At 43.3% G+C, this 20572-nt stretch overlaps 1 protein-coding gene across 5 annotated transcripts in view; it reads right to left on the reverse strand.

The window, feature by feature from the left end:
• The window catches only part of DNM1L (dynamin 1 like), a 48705-nt gene that overhangs the window by 17742 nt on the left and 10391 nt on the right, over positions 1 to 20572 (reverse strand). For 2 of the 5 annotated variants that reach the window (XM_058191581.1, XM_058191583.1), the window contains exons 2-8: positions 19183 to 19330; positions 12957 to 12995; positions 10594 to 10640; positions 4588 to 4659; positions 3879 to 3965; positions 2464 to 2626; positions 1128 to 1248 (exon numbers count right to left, since the gene is read on the reverse strand). In XM_058191581.1, coding sequence (XP_058047564.1) covers positions 1128 to 1248; positions 2464 to 2626; positions 3879 to 3965; positions 4588 to 4659; positions 10594 to 10640; positions 12957 to 12995; positions 19183 to 19330 — 677 coding nt within the window. Of the gene's footprint in view, positions 1 to 1127; positions 1249 to 2463; positions 2627 to 3878; positions 3966 to 4587; positions 4660 to 10593; positions 10747 to 12956; positions 12996 to 19182; positions 19331 to 20572 lie in introns of those variants that run through there. The other 3 variants (XM_058191582.1, XM_058191584.1, XM_058191585.1) reach the window with 2 other exon arrangements.

Consider the following 20572-nt stretch of genomic DNA (forward strand, 5'->3'; position numbering starts at 1 on the left):
GTCCAGGAGAGGGAGGCCTTGCCAGCTCCTCCTCCTGGCCTGCAGTTGGAACTTGGGGCGGTGCCAGCGAGGAGGGTCCTGGCAAGGGAGGTCCTGCTGGCTCCTCTCCCTTATTCTCCGAGTCACTCTCCTCCATGAGGGCAGGCTCGGGGGCCGGCTTGGGGGCTGGAGCCACAACACCATCTCTCTCTCTCTCTCTCTCTTTTTTTTTTTTGCTATCAGAGGCAAAGGAACAGGGATAAAGAGGGTTGGGGATAAAGAGTGTGGGGAACAGGAAAAGAATGCCCTGTGTGCAAGGCAAGGACATGTGTGTGCCCAGTTTCTTCAAGTTTGGAAAGAAGGGAGGGGAGGATGGTCTTTGCTATTTATTATTATTTCTATTTTGGGACCCATCCTATATATATATCTATGGAGATTCTCAGTCATCCAGGTGTCAGGGTTCCGACGGATGCCCTAATTAAATCATGAGCCTCGAGCCAAGCTTCAAAAGAAATCCAGTTATTTATTAGGAGCTTCATGTCGGCATGTTCCCAAGTGAAGCCAGCTCTGACCCTACGTAATTTATGCTCCAATTATGAACCTGTTTCCCCGCTTCTCCCCAGGGTGTGCCATCAATCACATTCGCCAACGGAGCAGTTTTGTGGGTTGTAGAGGTCACTCCCCTCCGGCTGCTGTGAGTAACTCTGGGATACAACCTTGAGAGAGATACGCATGGAATGTGTGTTTGTCTTTGGCTGCCGTGCTATTTTGCCGGTTTCCCATCCCCGCTGGCCTATGGCAACTCAAGAGCAGGACAGGGATACTTTGCGAGTTGACACCAGGTCATAGTTGTCCCAAAGGTGCTTTTTCAAGAGGCAATTGGACTTTCTTTGTTTTTCCTTGAAGACGTTTCGCTTCTCACCCAAGAAGCTTCTTCAGAGCTGAAGTCCAGTTGCCTCTTGAAAAAGCACCTTTGGGAGACCCGTCTTACAGTTGTGCGTGTTTCCTGTTTCAAAATGACTGTAGCAAAGAAATATCTCCTAATCTCTAGTTTATAGAATATAAAAGTTTGAGAATTTTAAGTTTGGGATGTGTGGGAATAAAAAGAATTCTTTGGGAATCAAATTCTCATGCCACTCCACACTCACCTGTTGACCACACCAATGATGCCAAGCTTCACAGGTATTACTCTTCCCATAAGTACATCCATGGCATCTGTGCCAGCATCCATGAGATCCAGCTTTGTGATCACAGCAAGGGTACGCCGCCCTATCAGAGCGGCAGGAAAACTGTCATTTACATTAAGCTGGTCATGTATTTAACTTTTCAAACCTAGGAAATATCTACCCAAAGTAAAAATAAAACAAAAAGGAAAGGAAAGGGAAAAAAGGTGAAAAAGGTGCAAAGTTGCCCATTAAACAAGGCCATGCAGAAGGGAAATTCACTATTTAAAGGTTGAACCATTCTCTGATTTAATGCAAATTGTGAAGTTACTCTAAGCTGCCTCACGCATAGTGCTACGTCAGAGTTTTTCTGACTTGTAGTTTCTTATAATCCTGCTAATGTACTCATTTCTGAATCACCACCTCTTGGTTTGTTCTGTTAATAGGAACTGCCAAGCAAACTAGGAAAGCTGAGTGCATTTGAACTGGGACCTTTTTGGCTTGATACTAGTTCAGTCTTGGTGATGTACATTGTGTATAAATTCTTTATCTTTATTAAACAAAGATATACTTTAATTCCTTTGTGTTACCATGAACAATATAAAATAAACACACTCTCTCTCTCAAAGAAGTTTCAATAAAAAAGCTAATGATGATGATTTGCAGTAAGCTTATACAGAGCAAAGCATCAAAATTAAATCTCTGTTGCTTTGAAGTTTAATGATTAAAACAAAACCGAAACATAACCAGAACATGGAAGCAGAAATAAATCCAAACGTAAGAAATTAACAACAGCATACATTTGCAAAGCGAAACACCTCAGCATCTGAGACAATTGTTCTAGGCTTCATAAACAAGGATTCACAAAGTGAAACACGCTTCAGGGCTAAGCGTTCCTCCTAGTCCATTATTTACTTTATTCTGCTCCCAAGTACCATTCAGCCTGTCAAACCTGACTTGCATTAAGAGAGGGCTCAGAACTGGTAAACTCTAACCTGATACTATAGTTACTTTCAATAAAGTTAATAAAACAAGCTGAGAGCCATGTGGGGTAAGTATTCTGCCTCCCTCACTTTATATATAACTCTGTAGTAATCCTTGAGCAGTAACTGAATGCCTTCCCAGCTGCTCTTGGTAATTTATGGGACTTAGCCCTGTGTTTTGTCTGAAACCCTCCAATCAGAAGGCTTATTGACTCATTCCAATGGAGAATATGCATTTTCTAAGAACAGATGTTATGACAAGGTGACATCAAACCATCAACTGGGCTTTCAAATATTTCCTGGAGATAGACTATCTGGAATACACCTTTTGTACTTACCATCTGGATCTACCTCCCGGGCTATTTTCAGTGCCTCAGAGGTGGCCATGTCTGTGTTGGCAGCAGTGACTGCCAGAATAATTGAATTGGGGTTACTAATGAAGCGAAGAATTAGTTCTCGGATCTGAAGTTCAATATCTTTTGGCTGATCACCTACGGGTACCTAGGAGGGGGAAAAAAATAAACCAACTTTAGTAGGGAGAATCCCTATGAATCTTTTTCTTTAAAGTCACATAAGAAACTCAAAGTGTTTGTTTAAACTCCCCAAGTTCCAAACTAGTATAGCTGCAATGATAAAAGTTACACTTCAAGGAAATGTGAAGGATGCCAATTGGGGAAAATAAATGCAAGATGATTATTTGAAGAGATCTGTGCTGCAGGGTTAGAAGAAAAGGCTTCATAGAAAAGTGTTTCTCAGCAACTTTTAAGATGTGTGCCAGTATGCGGTTGGGGAATTCTGGGAGCAGAGGTCCACACATTTTAAAGTTGCTGAGGTTAAGAAATACTGCCACAGAAGACAGTGCAAAGTGATGATGTAGACACAGCTTGTTGTTGTTGTTAGTTGTGAAGTCATGTCTGACCCATCATGACCCCATGGGCAACGTTCACTACATGAATGGGTCCTGGGTAACCACGCTTTGCAGGCACTTGGGATCAAGTCTGATGTTCTAACTGGGGCTGGTTCCACCAGTCAGACACATGACGCAGGTAAGTCTACAAAAAAATGTCGAAAAGCCTCTATCCCATTCCCAGGTCTTCTTGTTGTTAGTTGCGAAGTCGTGTCATGACCCCATGACCCCATGGACAGCGTTCCTCCAGGCCTTTCTGTCATCTACCATCCTCTGGAGTCCATTTAAGCTCACCCCTATTGCTTCAGTGACTCCATCCAGCCACCTCGTTCTCTGTCGTCCCATTCTTCTTTTGCCCTCAATCTTTCCCAGCATTAGGCTCTTCTCCAGTGAGCCCTTCCTTCTCATTAGGTGGCCAAAGGATTTCAGTTTCATCTTCAGGATCTGGCCTTTTAAAGAGCAGTCAGGGTTGATCTCCTCTAGGATTGACCGGTTTGTTCGCCTTGCAGTCCAATGGACTCGCAGGAGTCTTCTCCAGCACCATAGTTCAAAGGCCTCAATTCTTTGGCACTCAGCCTTTCTTATGGTCCAACTTTCACAGTCATACATTGCAACTGGGAAAACCATAGCCTTGACTATAAGCACTTTTGTTGGCAGGGTGATGTCTCTGCTTTTTAGTAAGCTATCTAGATTTGCCGTAGCTTTCGCCACAACAAGGAAGTAATCCATGAAAGGGTAGACAAAGCTAGGACCCAGGTAAGAATCATTTTGAAAGTAAGTGCAATACAGTATAATTTGCTATCTTGTAATTTTGCAAACCCAAAAGTACAGTTAATATATTCCTACCTTTGTCATTCCTGGCAAATCTACAAGGGTCAGGTTGACAACATTAGGCGAAAAAATCTTTAGGTGAATTGGTTCAGGACTGATTCCCTATGAAACAATGGAAAAAGAAGCCAAGAATAATTTCTAAACAAATGTTGAGTTTTAATGGTAAAGCAGCCTCCCCCCGCCAACTGGATACCCCCTGGATGTACTGGGATCACAATGTCGGAAAATTATGAAAACTGCCATTCCAAGGCATCTGAACCGTAGTACCAGGTGAGGTCATTTTTTGACTGAGCAAGCTCCCATTTATTTCAGTTTGTACTTCTAGACCTCAGCTGTTCATAAAGTAGCACACAAGCTTATATAATCTGAGTACATTATTGATATTCCAAATAGATGTTCTTTTTCCCTAAGCTTGGCTCATGTGCCATTTTCCTTTAAATGTGACTGACAAAAATGCCTTAAAAAGAAAAGTGCTAAAAGGAAAACCGATGCAAAACCTTGCACTGTCAAGGCTAAGCTGCCCGGAATGACATCCCAAAACTACAATCTTAAGATTTTATGAGCATCATAATCAGTGGCACATTCAGTTTCTAGACAAAGAAAGCTTGAACACAGACCTCAAGATTAATTTTGTGTGACTATTTGATCAATGGGAGCTTCCATTTCATGTGTTGAAACAATCCTTGTTTACAAAATATAATAACTGCGAGTTATTATTGCCTACCTTGTTATTTCCTGAAATCCTTTCAGTTTCATTTTCTATTTCTTGTCTAATTTCATCAAAATCTGTGTAGAGCTGAAATAATAATGAAAAAGGAAAGGAACTGAAAGTCTTTTGCAAATGACTATTCTTGTCAGCCTATTTATCTAGAACGCTAGCAGGCAACTTAACTCATAATAACTATTTAACAAGTTAAAAACATATCCAATACAATAAAAACAAAGAAAGCTATAACCCAGGGACTAATAATTGACAGACAGGATGACAGGCTCAACACCACTTAAATTTCCAGGTGAAAGTGTTCCAGGGGGCAAGTATTGTTACAGAGGGCATGCCACCTGGGAACATGCCCACTTGTTTTATATTTCTGGATGGACAGAAACAATGGGAAAACATTTGGCAACTAGGTTCTATGCCATCAATGCTTTATAAGTGACAACCACCACCTGGAAGCTGAAGGTAACCAATGAGTTCATGCAGCATAGAGGCAAAACTGCCCACTCTGAGGGATCCTTGATGGTCTCTCAACTTGGTTGTTTTCTTACAGATATCCCATTACCCAAACTAGGTAACATCATCAGTGTTAGTTTAGCACTGCAAGAAAGTTTCTACAAGAAAACAAGCAAGCTGAGAGAGCACCAAGGACCCCTCATTTCAACCCTGAGCTACAAATATTATCCTTTATTGGTACTGCCCATTCTGTTTTATTCTGGACCAACTGAATGTTCTTAGTGATGACGAAAAGCTGCCAGATGCAGAGTATATTTAATATTCCACGTGCAAGATGATTGTGAATTGAGTGACTGTGACAATGGCTCCTATTCTAGACAACAACACAATGGGCAATCCATATTAATCTGGGCAAAGGCCCCCTTGTCTGGGGAGCACTACGCTGATCTGAACTACAGAAGGAAAATTCATGGCACAAGAAACCCAGAAACAGAGTTATTCAATCTTGTCAGTTTTGAAAGTAAGCTGGGTGCAGATTGGAGAGATGAAGCTTTATTGTATTGCCACTTTTAACAAACCCCAAAGTTAAGAATGGCTGTTCCACACATGAAAATGAAAGGCAGTTTTCTGAAGCTCATAGTTGCACTTTTTTCTCCTTGCTAGGGGCTGTAGTTTGGTTGCAGTTTATGACCCACAACTTATGACCCACAACTGGGACTGAAACTTCTGTTGCTAAGCAATGTAGTTAAGTGAATTGTGCCAATCTGATGACTTTATGCCACAGCAATTAAACAAATCACCATGGTGGTTAAATGAATCACACGGTCATTACACGAATCCAGCTTATCCCACTGAAACTGATTGGAAGCCTCCTCAGAAGGTAACAAATGGCAATCACATGATTCCAGGATTTTGGATTTTCCGGTTGCCAAATAGCCAAATTTGGATCATGTGATCGCAGGGATGTAACGGTCCTAAGTGTGAGTACAGTCATAAGTCATTTTTAATAGCACAGTTGGAATTTAAAATGGTTGTTAAATAAATGGGTATAGGTCCAGGACCATCTGTATTGCAGCTTTTCTGCAAAACTCAAGAGGAGCAATTTGAGAAAACAGGGTGCCCTGCCTGCAGATTTTACTAAGATAGCATCTTTCTGTTTAAAGTACTCACAAATGTTCATGCAAAAGGAAGGTGTTTCAATACTTTCATCCAAACTTTGTGCTATGATTGTTGGAATACATAATTATGACACTCCCTAACAGAACAACAAAGCAACATAACTGTCTTGATCAGGGCTGTCAAACTTGCAGCCCACGGGCCAGATGTGTCACATGCTGGCCCCGCCCCCATCCGGTTTAGCGAAGGGGGTAAAATCCCGATAGGTCACATGACGCTGCTGTGACACTGAGAGTTTGACACCCCTGGTCTAGATAGGCTTCGGGACCTAGAACTCATTTGTTTTTGCAAATTGCCCATTTCTCCTGAACATAGACAGAAATTGGGAAAACATAGGAAATCTTTGAAGAAACCGGCTTAGCTGGTCGGCAAGAAAAGCACTGACTACAAGACTAATCTTTGCTTACTATGATTAAAACAACTATGGCTTAGGTATACATCATGATCCAGCCAGAATCAGAAACCACAGAGTGGAGCATGTTTGCATGTGAAGCAAGCAATCACATCTACACCGAGTATCACACTGAGGATCAGTCTCTTGCACACATACATGGCTAGCTTGAAAACCCTGGAGCTTTCAAGGAATTGCATTTTCACCCTCAATGCTTAAAAAGCTGCTTCGGAACATTGTCTGCATCCAATTACCATCTCTATTTTCTATTTCTTTTTCATCATGACCTTGAATGCTTATGGATGATTGTAGACCCTTTGAATTTTCTACGGACTATAACTAATATCATCGCCCGAGTGGCCAGTAATATGACTAATACCGGGTCGGACGAACTATCGGTACGACCGGAACATCTCCGCCGGTTAGGGACGGACATCCTTTCGCTGTATATTGACTATTTCCCATGAGATACTCGTTTGCCGAACTACTACGACTGCGAGGTTCCCCCGCCTCGCAGGAATGGCCCCCCAAATTATCGAGGGCTTACCTTAACGAAGGGTCTTGGGACCCAGAGAGGTGGTATGCGGCCAAGAAGAAGTTGTGGGGTTTTTTAAATAGTTTTTTAAACAAGGGTTTTTTAAGGGGGGGGCGGGATTTGACGGGTGGGGGTGAGAACCCGTCGGGGGATCCAGCCCTGTGCTAGTTCGCGACACTATTCCATCTTGTCTGAAGGCAGGGGGGGAGGACGTTCCAGGTTTAGAGGGTTGCTCGATCTATACGGTAAGTGGGAGAGGCAGATATGGCGGGGAGGGCCGTGCGAGTTGAGGGAGCACGCGTTCGATGTTTGAGAGCGATCGCGTGCTCCGGCCTCAGTCCCTACCCGTTCCTCGGGTGGCCATGATCCTCAGAGCTTGGATCTTGGCTGATGTTATGTAATGCCGGTCCGTGGTTAATAAGGCTCCCTGATCTGCGATCTTATTCAGGGGAGTCCGCGGACCTTATGGGCATTACGGAAACCTGGTTGGGCCCAGAGGGGGTCCCCTTGTTGAGATGTGCCTCCAGGTTTCCGAGCATTTCATCAGCCGAGGCCCAAGGTAGGGGTGGGGGTGGCGGTTGTTATCAGGAGGATCTAGAGCCGAGGAGACCACTGTTCCTCAGATTGCCGGCTGTGAATCCCTCTATGCGGTGGGGCTATAGGAATCAGTTGGGCTTGGTGATCGCGTACCTGGCTCCTTGCTGCGTGACCACAGCCCTGCCGAGCTGTTGGAGGTACTCGCTGCTGTGGCGGTTGAGACCCCAGACTTATAGTCATGGGGACTTTAACCTGCCATCAGTTGGCTTGTCATCGACGGCAGCTCGGGTGTTCTTGGCTTCCATGACGGCCTTGGACCTGATTCGAGTAAATGATGGCCCTACGCACACGGGGGGGGGCACACTGGATCTGATTTATATCTCTGGACAGTGGTTAAATGATCTGGTGGTAGATGATTTAGTAACAGAACCAATGTCATGGTCGGATCATTTTCTCCTTCGCCTAGACCTTGAACCGCCATTCACCACCGCAGGGAGACGGAACCTATCGGTGGTTCCGTCCCAGGCGCCTGATGGACCCGAGAGGTTCCTGACGGAGCTTGGGCCATTCCTGAGGAACTGGCCCACGGCACGGCTGAGGACCGGGTCGTGGCCTGGGAACGGGCTGCGGCCGGGGCCTTGGACCGTGTCGCGCCTTTGCGGCCTCTGACCCGGCGTAGGTCTCGTCCGGCCCCTTGGTTCTCCGAGGGGCTGAGGGAGATGAAACGCCGGAGAAGACGCCTGGAGAGCACCTGGAGGTCCAGTCGCTCCGAAGCTGATCGGACACTAGTTAGATCCTATTCTAGGACCTACCTAGTGGCAATGAGGGAAGCGAGGCGTTCCTATGCCTCCACCCTCATTGCGTCGGCAGATAACCGCCCGGCCGCCCTGTTTCGGGTGACCCGCTCTCTCCTACATCAGGAGGTGCGGGATGACCCTCTGCAGGGACGAGCCGAGGAGTTTAGTGGTTATCTATCGATAAAATCGCTCAGCTGAGGGACGGTCTGGACCGAATTTGGGATGATCCAAGCGAGGGAGAGGAGGCACGTCTTGTTGAGCCCATTTGGGATGAGTTTGACCCTGTGGCTCCGAGGGCGTCGACAGGTTGTTGGGGAGGCTGCGGCACGACATGTTTACTGGACCCGTGTCCTTCCTGGCTGGTACTGGCCACTCAGGCGGTGACACGAGGCTGGCTCAGAGGATTATCAACGCTTCTTTGTTGGAAGGGGTTTTCCCTGCCGCCTTGAAAGAGGCGGTGGTGAGACCCCTCCTTAAGAAGCCTTCCCTGGACCCAGCTATTTTGGGTAATTATCGTCCAGTCTCCAACCTTCGCTTTGTTGCGAAGGTTGTAGAGAGTGCCGTGGCGCGACAGCTACCCCAATACCTGGATGAAGACGTCTATCTAGACCCGTTCCAGTCCGGCTTCCGACCCAGATACAGCACGGAGACAGCTTTGGTCGCATTGGTGATGATCTCTGGAGGGCTAGGGACAGGGTTATTCCTCTGCCCTGGTCCTATTAGACCTCTCAGCGGCGTTCGATACCATCGACCATGGTATCCTGCTGCACCGGTTGGGGGATTGGGAGTGGAGGCACCGATATCGGTGGTTCTCCTCCTATCTCTCCGACCGGTCGCAGACGGTGTTGACAGGGGGCAGAGGTCGACCGCGAGGGGCCTCACTTGTGGGGTCCCTCAGGGTCGATTCTCTCGCCCTGCTGTTCAACATCTACATGAAGCCGCTGGGTGAGATCATCAGTGGTTTCGGGTGAGATACCAGCAGTACGCTGATGATACCCAGCTGTATTTTTCCACCCCGGCCACCCCAATGAAGTTGTTGAAGTGCTGTCCCGGTGTTTGGAAGCCGACGGGTCTGGATGGGGAGAAACAGGCTCAAGCTTAATCCTCCAAGACGGAGTGGCTGTGGATGCCGGCATCCCGATTCAGTCAGCTGCAGCCGCAGCTGGCTGTTGGAGGCGAGTTATTGGCCCCAAAGGATAGGGTGCGCAACTTAGGTGTCCTCCTGGATGATCGGCTGTCGCTTGAAGATCATCTGACGGCCGCCTCCAGGAGGGCCTTCCACCAGGTTCGCCTGGTTCGGCAGTTGCGCCTTCCTTGATCGAGATGCCTTATGCACAGTCACTCATGCGCCTGCTACCTCTCGCTTGGATTACTGTAATGCTCTCTACATGGGGCTCCCCTTGAAGTGCACTCGGAGGCTTCAGTTAGTCCAGAATGCAGCTGCGCTGGTGATAGAGGAGCTACTCGTAGCTCCCATGTAACACCGCCTCCTGCGCAGACTGCACTGGCTGCCTGTGGCCTTCGAGTGCACTTTAAGGTGTTGGTTACGACCTTTAAAGCGCTCCATGGCTTAGGACCTGGGTAATTACGGGAACGGCTGCTGTTAAAACATGCCTCCCACCGACCCGTGCGCTCCCATAGAGAGGGACTTCCCAGGGTGCCGTCCGCCAAACAATGTCGGCTGGCGGCCCCCAGGGGAGCGCCCTTCCCTGTGGGGGCTCCCACACTCTGGAACGAGCTTCCCCCAGGTCTACGCCAAATACCTGACCTTCGGACCTTCCGTCGCGAACTAAAGACACATCTTTATTCGCTGGGCTGGCTAAATTGGATTTTTAATGGGAAATTTTATTAATTTTTAAACGGGGTTTTTAGTTTATGGTAATTTAATTTCAGGCTAATTTTAAATAAGTTTTTTAAATGATATTTTAACTTGTATATTTGTATTGCTGGTTTTTATCTTGCCTGTACACCGCCCTGAGTCCTTCGGGAGAAGGGCGGTATAAAAATAAAATAAAATAAAATAAAATAAATAAATAAATAAATAATAGAGGAACCAAAATGACAGCATTCAGCCATCTTACACATCCTCTGTGTTACTACAGATCACGAAGAGCAAAGCTTACCTTGTTTTTGGTGTGTAAAAATTTTCCCCATTCTTCAGCATCAATCCCTGCAAAGAGATCATCGTGGCATGAAAAAAGAGGTGGGCAACACAAAGAAAAGTTGTCCATCTATACATATAGTTTCTTGAGCTCTTTCAGCTATTCAAGATGAAACTAAAAACAAGCAACATTAGTCAATTATAAGCAAAAAAAAATTTTTTTTAGCATTAACAAATAATGTGCACTCTGCTGAGAACTGGTAATACCATAAATAGCTAGGAATCCTGATCCTGGCATATAGTATACCATATTTTTCGGATTATAAAACACACTTTTTTGTCTCCCAAAAGGGGAGTGTGTCCCAAAAGGGGAGTGTGTATAAGTGTGTCTTATAGGCTGAATATTGAAGCCCCGCCCACCTGCCAACCAGCCATTTTTTTTGGCCTCCGCACTCCCTGTTTTCGGGCTTTTTTTTGGCCTTTTTCAGGCATTTTCTTGGCCAGTTTTTCAGGCTTTCATCAGTCCGTTTTCAGGGCTTTTTTTGGCCTGTTTTTGAGGCTTTTAAGGTCCATTTTTTCAGGCTTTTTCAGCCCATTTTTTTCAGAAACAGCCCAAAAAAACCACTCAAAAACAGCCCCCCAAAAGCCTCGAAAACAGGCCAAATAAACCCCCCAAAAATGGGCTGAAAAAAGCCTCAAAAACAGGCAGAAAAAATCCTTGAAAACTTGCTGAAAAAAGCCGAAAAAACTTGCTGAAAAAAGCCGAAAAAACTTGCCAAAAAAAGCCCCCAAAATGGGCTGGAAAAAGCCCCGGAAACAGGCCAAAAAAAGACTGGAAAAGGGCTGAAAAACAGTAGGCCAAAAACTTTTTTTTGTTGTTTTCCTCTTCTAAATTTAGGTGCGTCTTATAGTCACGTGCGTCTTATAGTTTGAAAAATACGGTAACTGTTTCTTCTATTTAGATCCATTTTTGGACAGTCTTTGAAGCAGCTACAGAGCAGGAAAGTACATCCCTGGGTGCATTTTTTTCTTCCATATCATCAATGGACTTAAGAAGACAGCTGATAAAAGTCATGAAATTAATACTGACTAGGCAAAATCTTGTTGCTTAATATGTAACTTGGTCATAAACAACTACAACAGAATTGGGGCCATTATAACAAGCAGCCATACAAGAGAATGCTTCTGTTACCCTGTTTATCTATACAGGATCTTCTGCCGTTCCCTTATGTGCCAAGAAGAATGTTAATATAAACTTTCCGGGGAGAAAAAGTACAATGAAGGGACAAACATTAGAAAGGGGTAAGTATAGAAGTATTGAGTAGATGTCTAAATGGCAGCCAATACCTCTGTCAAGGAATGTCATTACCTCCTGACTCATTTTAATTCTACGCCCAGTTTTATTCTTATACTATATTGTCCATAAATGGTGCTTCCAGTTAAGAATATTCTCTCCACAGAATCATGAGTATCCAGAATTTACATTATAATAATCCGTGAATGGATATCCCTTTTTCTTTTCTTTCTTTTTTTAAAAATCCTCTTGCCCGAGGCAGAATTCTCAGCTTTTAAAGTTCAAAACAAATAATAATTACAATTCTGAGATTTAGAGTCCCAATTGTCCAGAGTAGTTTTCAACTGGGTGCCCGTATAAAACGTTAGAAATAAAAATAATATAATAATATGTATATTCTATAATACATATAAAATAATATACATATCTCCAGGGGGAACTATTTGGAAAACACCAGCTTGGAGGCACTGATACTTATGGTCAAAATTCATCATCCTAATTTGATGAATCTTGTTTAATAAGAAAAGCATGCTGAATTTGTGACTCTACTTTAAAGCAACTTTTAAAGAGTAAGCCAGTTTTTGGGTGGCCTGCAGATCTCTTGTGAGACCAAGAAGCTTTTCAAGAAACTTTTTGCAGATGAAAAACAATTTGCTTGCAGATGATTTCCCAAATTAGCCCTCTCAAAGCCTATGTCACATTTCCATGACGGTAGACAAGTGTTCTTTTTCCAGTACTATTTATTGCAATTATTCACCATTTACTACTTCCAAGAAATGCACACTACCATAGCTTCAAGGCGAAAAAAAGAGAAAAATGATAAACAGTTACGTTCAAGCATTATACCACTTTCCAGAAAAAGGATAGGTTTCCAGTTAAGGTTTCTAATTTGACACAGATGCAGGCAGAGAGATGGAAAGGCCCAGATTAAGGCAGCCAACTAAAACCAGAGATTTAGCAAAGCAGCCAGCGTGTGAATGTGCAAATACAGACAGCAAGGCAGCAATAGAAGTGACATGGAAAGCTGGTGGCTACACTACAGAAATAAGCATGCAAATTCTGTGTAGTGGGAAAAGAAGTGAATAGGAAACCTTTAAAAAGGTGCCTTGAATGCTTCCATGTTGCAGGGTCTGCAGTTAAAAAGAAACAGCATCAAAGGTTTAGTTCTACAGAGGGTTGTCTTGTCTGTTCTCTCCCTCCTCCCCTGGCCCCTTTCAGATCACTATGTGTTACTTCAAGTTGCGGGTTTTTATTAGTCCTGCAAAAATCACAGCATGCACAAAGACCTACGCGCTGACTTAAGAAACTATCAATGCAGTCAAGATTTCATCTGAAAAGCTGCAGGCATTGAGCAGATAATCATCAAAGAGGCGAAAAGGTTTGCTGACTTTGAAATGACTGGTCAACTATTATACCATGAGGTACCTCCATTTACCAAAAGCAGAATTAAACACCAGAAAACAGTCACACTGGGAACACAACCATCCAGAGATGGTTTAGAACAGGGGTGTCCAGCCTTGCAACTTTAAGCCTGGAGGACTTCAACTCCCAGCATTCCCCAGCCAGCTTTGCTCTGTTAAGATAGTTTCTTAAGATAGTTTCTTAACCCAAGCTGGCTGGGGAATTCTGGGAGTTGAAGTCCTCCAGGCTTAAAGTTGCCACCCCTGGTTTAGAATACAGAGTTAATGTCCCAATTTGGGTTAATGGGTATAGACGTTGATATGCTCATGTTACTGTAGTTCAGGGGTGTCAAACTCAAGGCCCAGGGGAACCGATCCGGCCTGCAGGATGCTTAATTTGCCTCGCGGGGCCGCCCTACAAATAGTGAAGGACCAGCCTGCGGTGCCTCTGCCAACGATTACAGAGCTTTTGCTCTGTTTTCAGAAACCCAGAGAACAGGGCTGCACATGGCACTCCTGAGCTTTGTTTTCACTGGCAGAAGGCTGCAGGAGGCCGTCCCAGATGAAAACAGAGCTCGTGAGGGCTGTGTGTGCCCTCCCCACCCCGAGTTCTGTTTTTGCTGGCAGTAAGCCATTGCAGCTGAAAACGGAGCTCAGGAGCCCATTTTCGCTGGCAGACAGCTTGGGCCACCACAGACGCCCCTGACACGAGTGACGTCATGCTGGCCACTTCCATCCCAGCCATCCCACCCCCACCCATCCCCAAGGTCAAACGCAACCCTGATGCAGCCCTCAATGAAATCGAATTTGACACTCCTGCCTGAGACCCTCTGTACAGGTAGTCCTCCCTTAGCAACCACAATCAGATCATTCGGTTCCATGTTCAGTGAGGGGAAAAATCATGTGACTGCAACAGGGTTACCATATCGCTTCCCCTTTGGTTGTTAAGTGAAACATCACATGGGCACAACTTTTTATTTTACTGTCATCTTCTTTACTAACTGCTTGTTCCAAGTCAGTTGCGAAGCACACAAATAGAGGTCCAGTGACCAGGGGACATTGCAATGGTCATCAGTGTGCACCAGTAACAAAGCATCCAAAAGGCAATCACGTGACTGCAGGGCAGCATCATAAATGCAAGAATTGATTGCATTGTGTGTGGGTTTTTTTACACTATCATAACTTCAAACCAACCCTAAACAAGGTAGTTGACAAGCAGGGACTATAGGTAGTCTACGACTTACAACAGTTCATTTAATGACCGTTCAAAGTTACAACGGCACTGAAAAAAGTGACTTAGGATCATTTTTCACACTTATGACCTTTGCAGCCTTCCCACGGTCACATGATCAAAAATCAGATCCTCGGCAACTGACTCGTACTTATGTCTGTTGCTGTGTCCCAAGGTCATGTGATCCCCTTTTGCAACCTTCTGACAAGCAGTCAATGGGGAAGCCACACTCATTTAACAACTGTGTTATTAGCTTATCAATTGCAGTGATTCACTTAACAACTGTGGCAAGAGACGTCATAAAATGGGGCGAAACTCACTTAACAAATGTCTCACTTAACAACATAATTTTTTGACTCAATTGTGGCCATAAGTCAAGGACTACCTATAGTTGTATATCTTAGGAACACTACTAAAATTCCCTGCCTACAGCAGAAAACTGCAATATACAGTAAGACTGAATCATATGATTGATGATTTACAGACATCACTGTCAAAACCCATATAATTAAAAAATTGGTGGCTGCAATTTACACAACATACTAACCTTAGTAAGTTTTAACACTAAAATCACTAGCATAGTGGTTACAGTGGTGGATTAGAAACTGGAGTTTCAGTCCTCCCTTAGCATGAAAGCTTTGGCTAGTCACTCTTTCTGTTGACCTAACCCTCTTCACAACATTGCTGTGGCGGACAAAATAAGAGATGGGCGTATCATCAATATTGCCTCAAGATATATGAGAGAGAGAGAGCACGATGTCACCAATAAAAGTTGTCAGATTATATAAGCATCCAAAATTGAGGGAACTTTACTTTTTGTCATAGCTCAGCCCGAGAGGCTCATAGCTCTGTGTGTGTGAGAGAGAGGGAGGGAGGGAGGGAGGGAGGGAGACTGAGACAAACACACACACTTTCAAACAGAAATATGAAAGACCCACATAAACCCTTACTTGTAATGGCAGGAAAATTGGCAGGGCAGAGCTCAGCTGGGTTGGGAAACCTCGTTTGACAAAGTGGAAAATCCAGGCACTACATAGAATTTACCCTGTTTCCCCCAAAATAAGACATCCCCTGATAATAAGCCCATGGCAATAAGGCCAAGCACTTATTTCAGTGTTCAAAAAAATACAGGACAGGGTCTTATTTTCAGGGAAACATGGTATATTTTTAAATTATATTTGATTTATATTTGATTTCCTTCTATTTTTCCTTTTTGGAAAAGAAATGTCTTAAATTCAGAATCCATCCTTTTTTCATATAAATGCAGTAACTAGGATTGTTTGCTCTGTTCTACGTGGTCCGTTCTGACTGTATTTTATTCTTTTCTTATTCAATTTCTTAATAAATTTGCCCAAAATATAAAATAAACAGGCATGTAAAACATCACAATCTGGCTAAATTCAATACCTAGTGTCTTCAACTGTGGATGCAGAAAGGGCTTTAAAGCTGTGATAGTTACAGACTTGTTCAGATGTCCTTTTAGGATTTGTCCTGTGAGACAATGTGTGGTTCACATCAGCTTCCCTATATGCAGTACACCTGATGCATTTGATCACAACTCCCATCATCCCCTAACCAATTCCCTATTGTTATCTCTTTTGACTCTGAAATGCCATGGAAAACAACAGAAGAGACTGTCCCAAAGGTGCTTTTTCAAGAGGCAATTGGACTTATTTATTTTTCTTTGAAGATATTTCGCTTCTCATCCAAGAAAGCTTTTTGAGCTCTGAAGAGATTATTTATTATTGCCAAGAATGCAGATAGTATCATGTTTTCTGCATTCAAACCACACTGCCTTTAAATCTGGCTTCCCACATGGTTCTACAAAATGCTATTCAGCCTGATAAAGTTCAGCAGTCCTTAAGACAAAACAGATCAGAGCCTATGTACCAATAGACTAAGGTCTGCCTAAATAAAAAGCATGCAAGCTATTCCATCACAATACTGTAATACAGAGAAGAGTCTAGGGCTATCCAGGGAGCAGAGTATAAGTATTAACTGTAATCCTTATCTTTTGCAGGCGTCATTAATAGGATTAATAAGAACAGAGTAATACAAAGATTTCTCCATTAAGTACACAGAAAAAGGAAACCAGATTGCCATGATTTCATCTTCTTCCATTTAAAAAGCCACCATTAAAACCAATGTATTCAATATCTTCAGAATATATAAATTGGGTGAGGAAGGGGTATTGTTTTTTACTAAGCCCACAATCAAGGGTTACAAATACATCCTGAGTAATGAAAAAGGCAGGACTAGAGAGGTTTTAAAAACCAAAATGTAACAGGTATAGCTTGATTTCAGCCAGGAATTTTGTGAAACTCTATAATATGCAGCAATTATTATAAATGGGGGTTAAAAGCATTTATGCAGACAAGACAATTCCCCAAATCCCAGTTGTTATTAAAGAACATTTTAGTAAAAATGTCTTCAGATATTATTGCCCACCAGTTATCTCTTTTCAAGTAATAAACTCAACATACAAACAATATTTTTTCAAGGCCTCTAATACTGTAAATTCACTTTGGGACATGTATTTATACAAACTTTTCCTCCAGCAGTCAAATTAGCCACAATCAATTAAATATATTTTGTAAAGACAGCAAAAACATGTTATATTTCTTTCATCATTTAAACCTTTCAATTTCAGTACACTTTTCTTGAAATTTTTCATCAAGAGAAATATCTGGGAAAAGTGCAGATATTAGTCATACAAATAATGTAACTTCTTGATATTTTTTCTTTCCATAATAAGAACAGGTCCAATATATTCCACTTCCCCTGTTGCCCAATTAAAATCATTTTCCCGGAAGGGAAAATTATACTTTCTTAATCTCCTGATTAAGCATGAAGCATTGGGGCACCCGAACATGAAGATTAAGACAATGGATGATTCTTCAAGAGGACAAATGCCTGCTTTTACAGTAAAGAAATGTTCATAGAGCTTTAGAAAGTACTAATCAAAATTAAGTCTCCTTATTCTTCCAAAAATTATTTGTTCAGCTGTACATAAAGGTGCCAAAGCCCATAATCCTACCTTCAATAAGGTTGGCAATACTTCCAACCCAGGGGTGAAATCTAAAAAAATTTCCTACCGGTTCTGTGGGCGTGGCTTAATTGGTGGGCGTGGCTTGGTGGTCAGATGACTGGGTGGGCGTGGCCAATAACAATAAATAATAAAAATAATAAGTAAGATACAAAACAATAAGAGGTACCAAAAACTAACTTTCACACTTTACACACACACACACAACACAACTGACTCACACACAATGTAAAAGCAGCTGCACTTCACCCAAAATGGCCCCTGCAACAAGCAGGAACCTCACACTTTCACACTTTACACACACACAAAACACAACTGACACACACACACACACACACACACACAATGCCACATACAGCTTTGTAAGATTTTGTGTGTTTGTGTAGTTAGAGTGAAACACTACAGAAACACACCAAATCTCAGAAAGCTGCACAAATATTTTATTTTATTATTTTATTTTATTTTATTTTATTTTATTTTATTTTATTTTATTGTGGACTTCAACTCCCAGAGTTCCTCAGCCAGCAAAGCAGGAAGTCAAAGCAAGCTTTTTTTTTCTTCAGTAGCTGATCATCAGGTGTTTTTTTTTACTTTTAAAGGCATGTTTCAGCTGAAGAAAAACTTTTAAAAGTAAAAAAAAAACCCTCTGCTGATGGTGCGGCTCAGCAGAGGCAGGGGGGCGGGGCCAGGGATTTTTGCTACCGGTCCTCCGAACCAGCAGCTGCCATTGTTACCTAATCAGGTGAGCCGGTGCGAACCTGGAGCATTTCACCCCTGTTCCAACCCCATCTTTGCATGAACTGAAGGTAGAGAAATATACATGCAGGTCCTTCTTTATATGGGAAAGTGTCCCCAGATACTGGAGCTCTGAATACAATACAATACTAATATACTGTACCCTAACTTGCTGTCAGATATAGTGAAAGTTGTCAATAAAGTACTTTGAACATGCTCAAGCAGGAGTTTCCAAACTATTTCAGGCTGTACAGCCTGTTAAAAAAATCCATTCCCAAAATCCTAATCGAGAGACAAAATTCTAGTGATAGAAAATTGACTGCATCCAAATTAAATCTTCTCAGCTGCACAGAACCCCCATTAATATTTCACAGAACTGCTATGTTTCATAGAACAGGGGTCTCCAACTTTGGCAACTTTAAGACTTGTAAACTTCAACTCCCAGAATTCCTCAACCAGCTTTGCTGAGTTGAAGTCCACAAGTCTTAAAGTTGCCATGGTTGGAGATCCCTGCCAGAGAACACCATTTGAGAACCCTTAATCTAAAATACTATTAAAATATTAAGCCCAATTTTGATTCCCCCAACATTCCATGTCCAAAAAGAAATAAATGTATTTTAGAACACATGCATATACCCATATACAATATAAGTATATTCCATTAGATCTTCCCACCCCCACCCCCGCATATATAGACTCCCTTAGATGTAAAATTACTGAATTCCTGTTGCAATTTGCTACCTGTACTTCATCAGGATACATAAAGGGAGAAAAACAATCAAACAATCCTAAGGCACAGGAGAAATTTAAGTACTACTTCTTCTCTGCGTTGACTGCATGACAAAGCCTCACAATCACCTATTGCCATTTAAATATCCATTACTCTCACAGAGGGCAGGCCTTACCGTTTTCATCTCCAGCAGTTTTCCGACTTTCTTCTGACGTAACATGTACCAGTTGCAGAATGAGGGGTCTTCGAGTAACGATCCCAGTGCCTCTTGGGAGCAAATCTCTCCCCACTAGGCTTTCTAGTACAGAACTTTTGCCACTGCTCTGAAAATGAGAAGAGAAGACTTAAATACTCATGCCACCATTCCAATAATACTCATGCCACCATTCCAATAATACTCATGCCACCATTTCAATCACTTCGAACAGAGTTTCTTGCATCTCAAGCAATCATCAAAATAAACAGCCAGTGTGTTCTGTCCCCCCTGACCTCCCCTAAGAAAGTACGCCAGCCGAGGGCCGTCTGCCAGCAATTTATTTACACTTGGCCAGGTTTTCTTTGGCAGCGAAAAGTTCTGGCAACGTTTCTTCACATGCCTGCCAAGTCCCTATCAAGTAGCAGCGTGCTGACGGACCATTGCCAGGGCAACCAGGAGTCTGCAGGATGATCAAACAGTTACTCACAAAGAAATTCCAACCTTTAGTCCAAGAGCTGTCAGTAGCTCACACGAAGCAGTCCAAGAATTCGTAGCTTGTAGCTTTGTCCGACACAAGGGTCTACGAAGCAATTTCACCTGCTTTTATCCCCTGTGGGGTGTGGCTCCGTGACTCAGCACTCCCTGGGCCTGCCACACCTCTTCCTCTACTGCGCGCACTTATCTCGGCATCGCTGTCTCGGATCGAGCCAAGATTGATCCTCAGAAGCTGGCATTTGGGGCGTTGCCAGGGAGCAGGAGGGATCGGGGGAAAGAGGCCTTGTCAGCGCCTCCTCTTTCTCCTGGCCTGCAGCTGGAACTTGGGGTGGTGCCAGCGAGGAGGGTCCTGGCGAGGGAGGCCCTGCGGGCTCCTCTCCCTCACTCTCCGAGTCACTCTCCTCCATGAGGGCAGGCTCGCCACAACACAGTGAGGTAGATTTGTCCCTGACAATCCAGATTCAAAGGGGGAGAGGTGATGTGAAGTGGGCAGGATGCTCATGTTGAATCCACTGACACACACATACCTACCTTTCAGTACAAAGTCTGAATATATCAAATCAGAATCTATTGCTAACTAATGGTTGTAGTGATGTATGGTTAATATTATCTTGCTAAGTTTCAGAGGAGGACTAAAACTTTATCTATTGAATCAGGTACTTGGAAAAGAATCTTGGGTGCCTTTCATTGATGGGAAGGCAAGGTCTAAATGAAAATGAATAAATATTTTGGGACTTTTGAGATTGTGTATTTGTTGATTTTCATAATGATATGAACCATTTTAATATGCCTTGTACCAAGTTCCTTTGACTGCTTTTAAGTGTACCTTGTCTATTTAAATCTGCCTGGAATATAAGAACACAAAAACAAGCAC

Source organism: Ahaetulla prasina, chromosome 7 (assembly GCF_028640845.1).
Source record: "Ahaetulla prasina isolate Xishuangbanna chromosome 7, ASM2864084v1, whole genome shotgun sequence".
Lineage (NCBI taxonomy): Eukaryota > Metazoa > Chordata > Lepidosauria > Squamata > Colubridae > Ahaetulla > Ahaetulla prasina.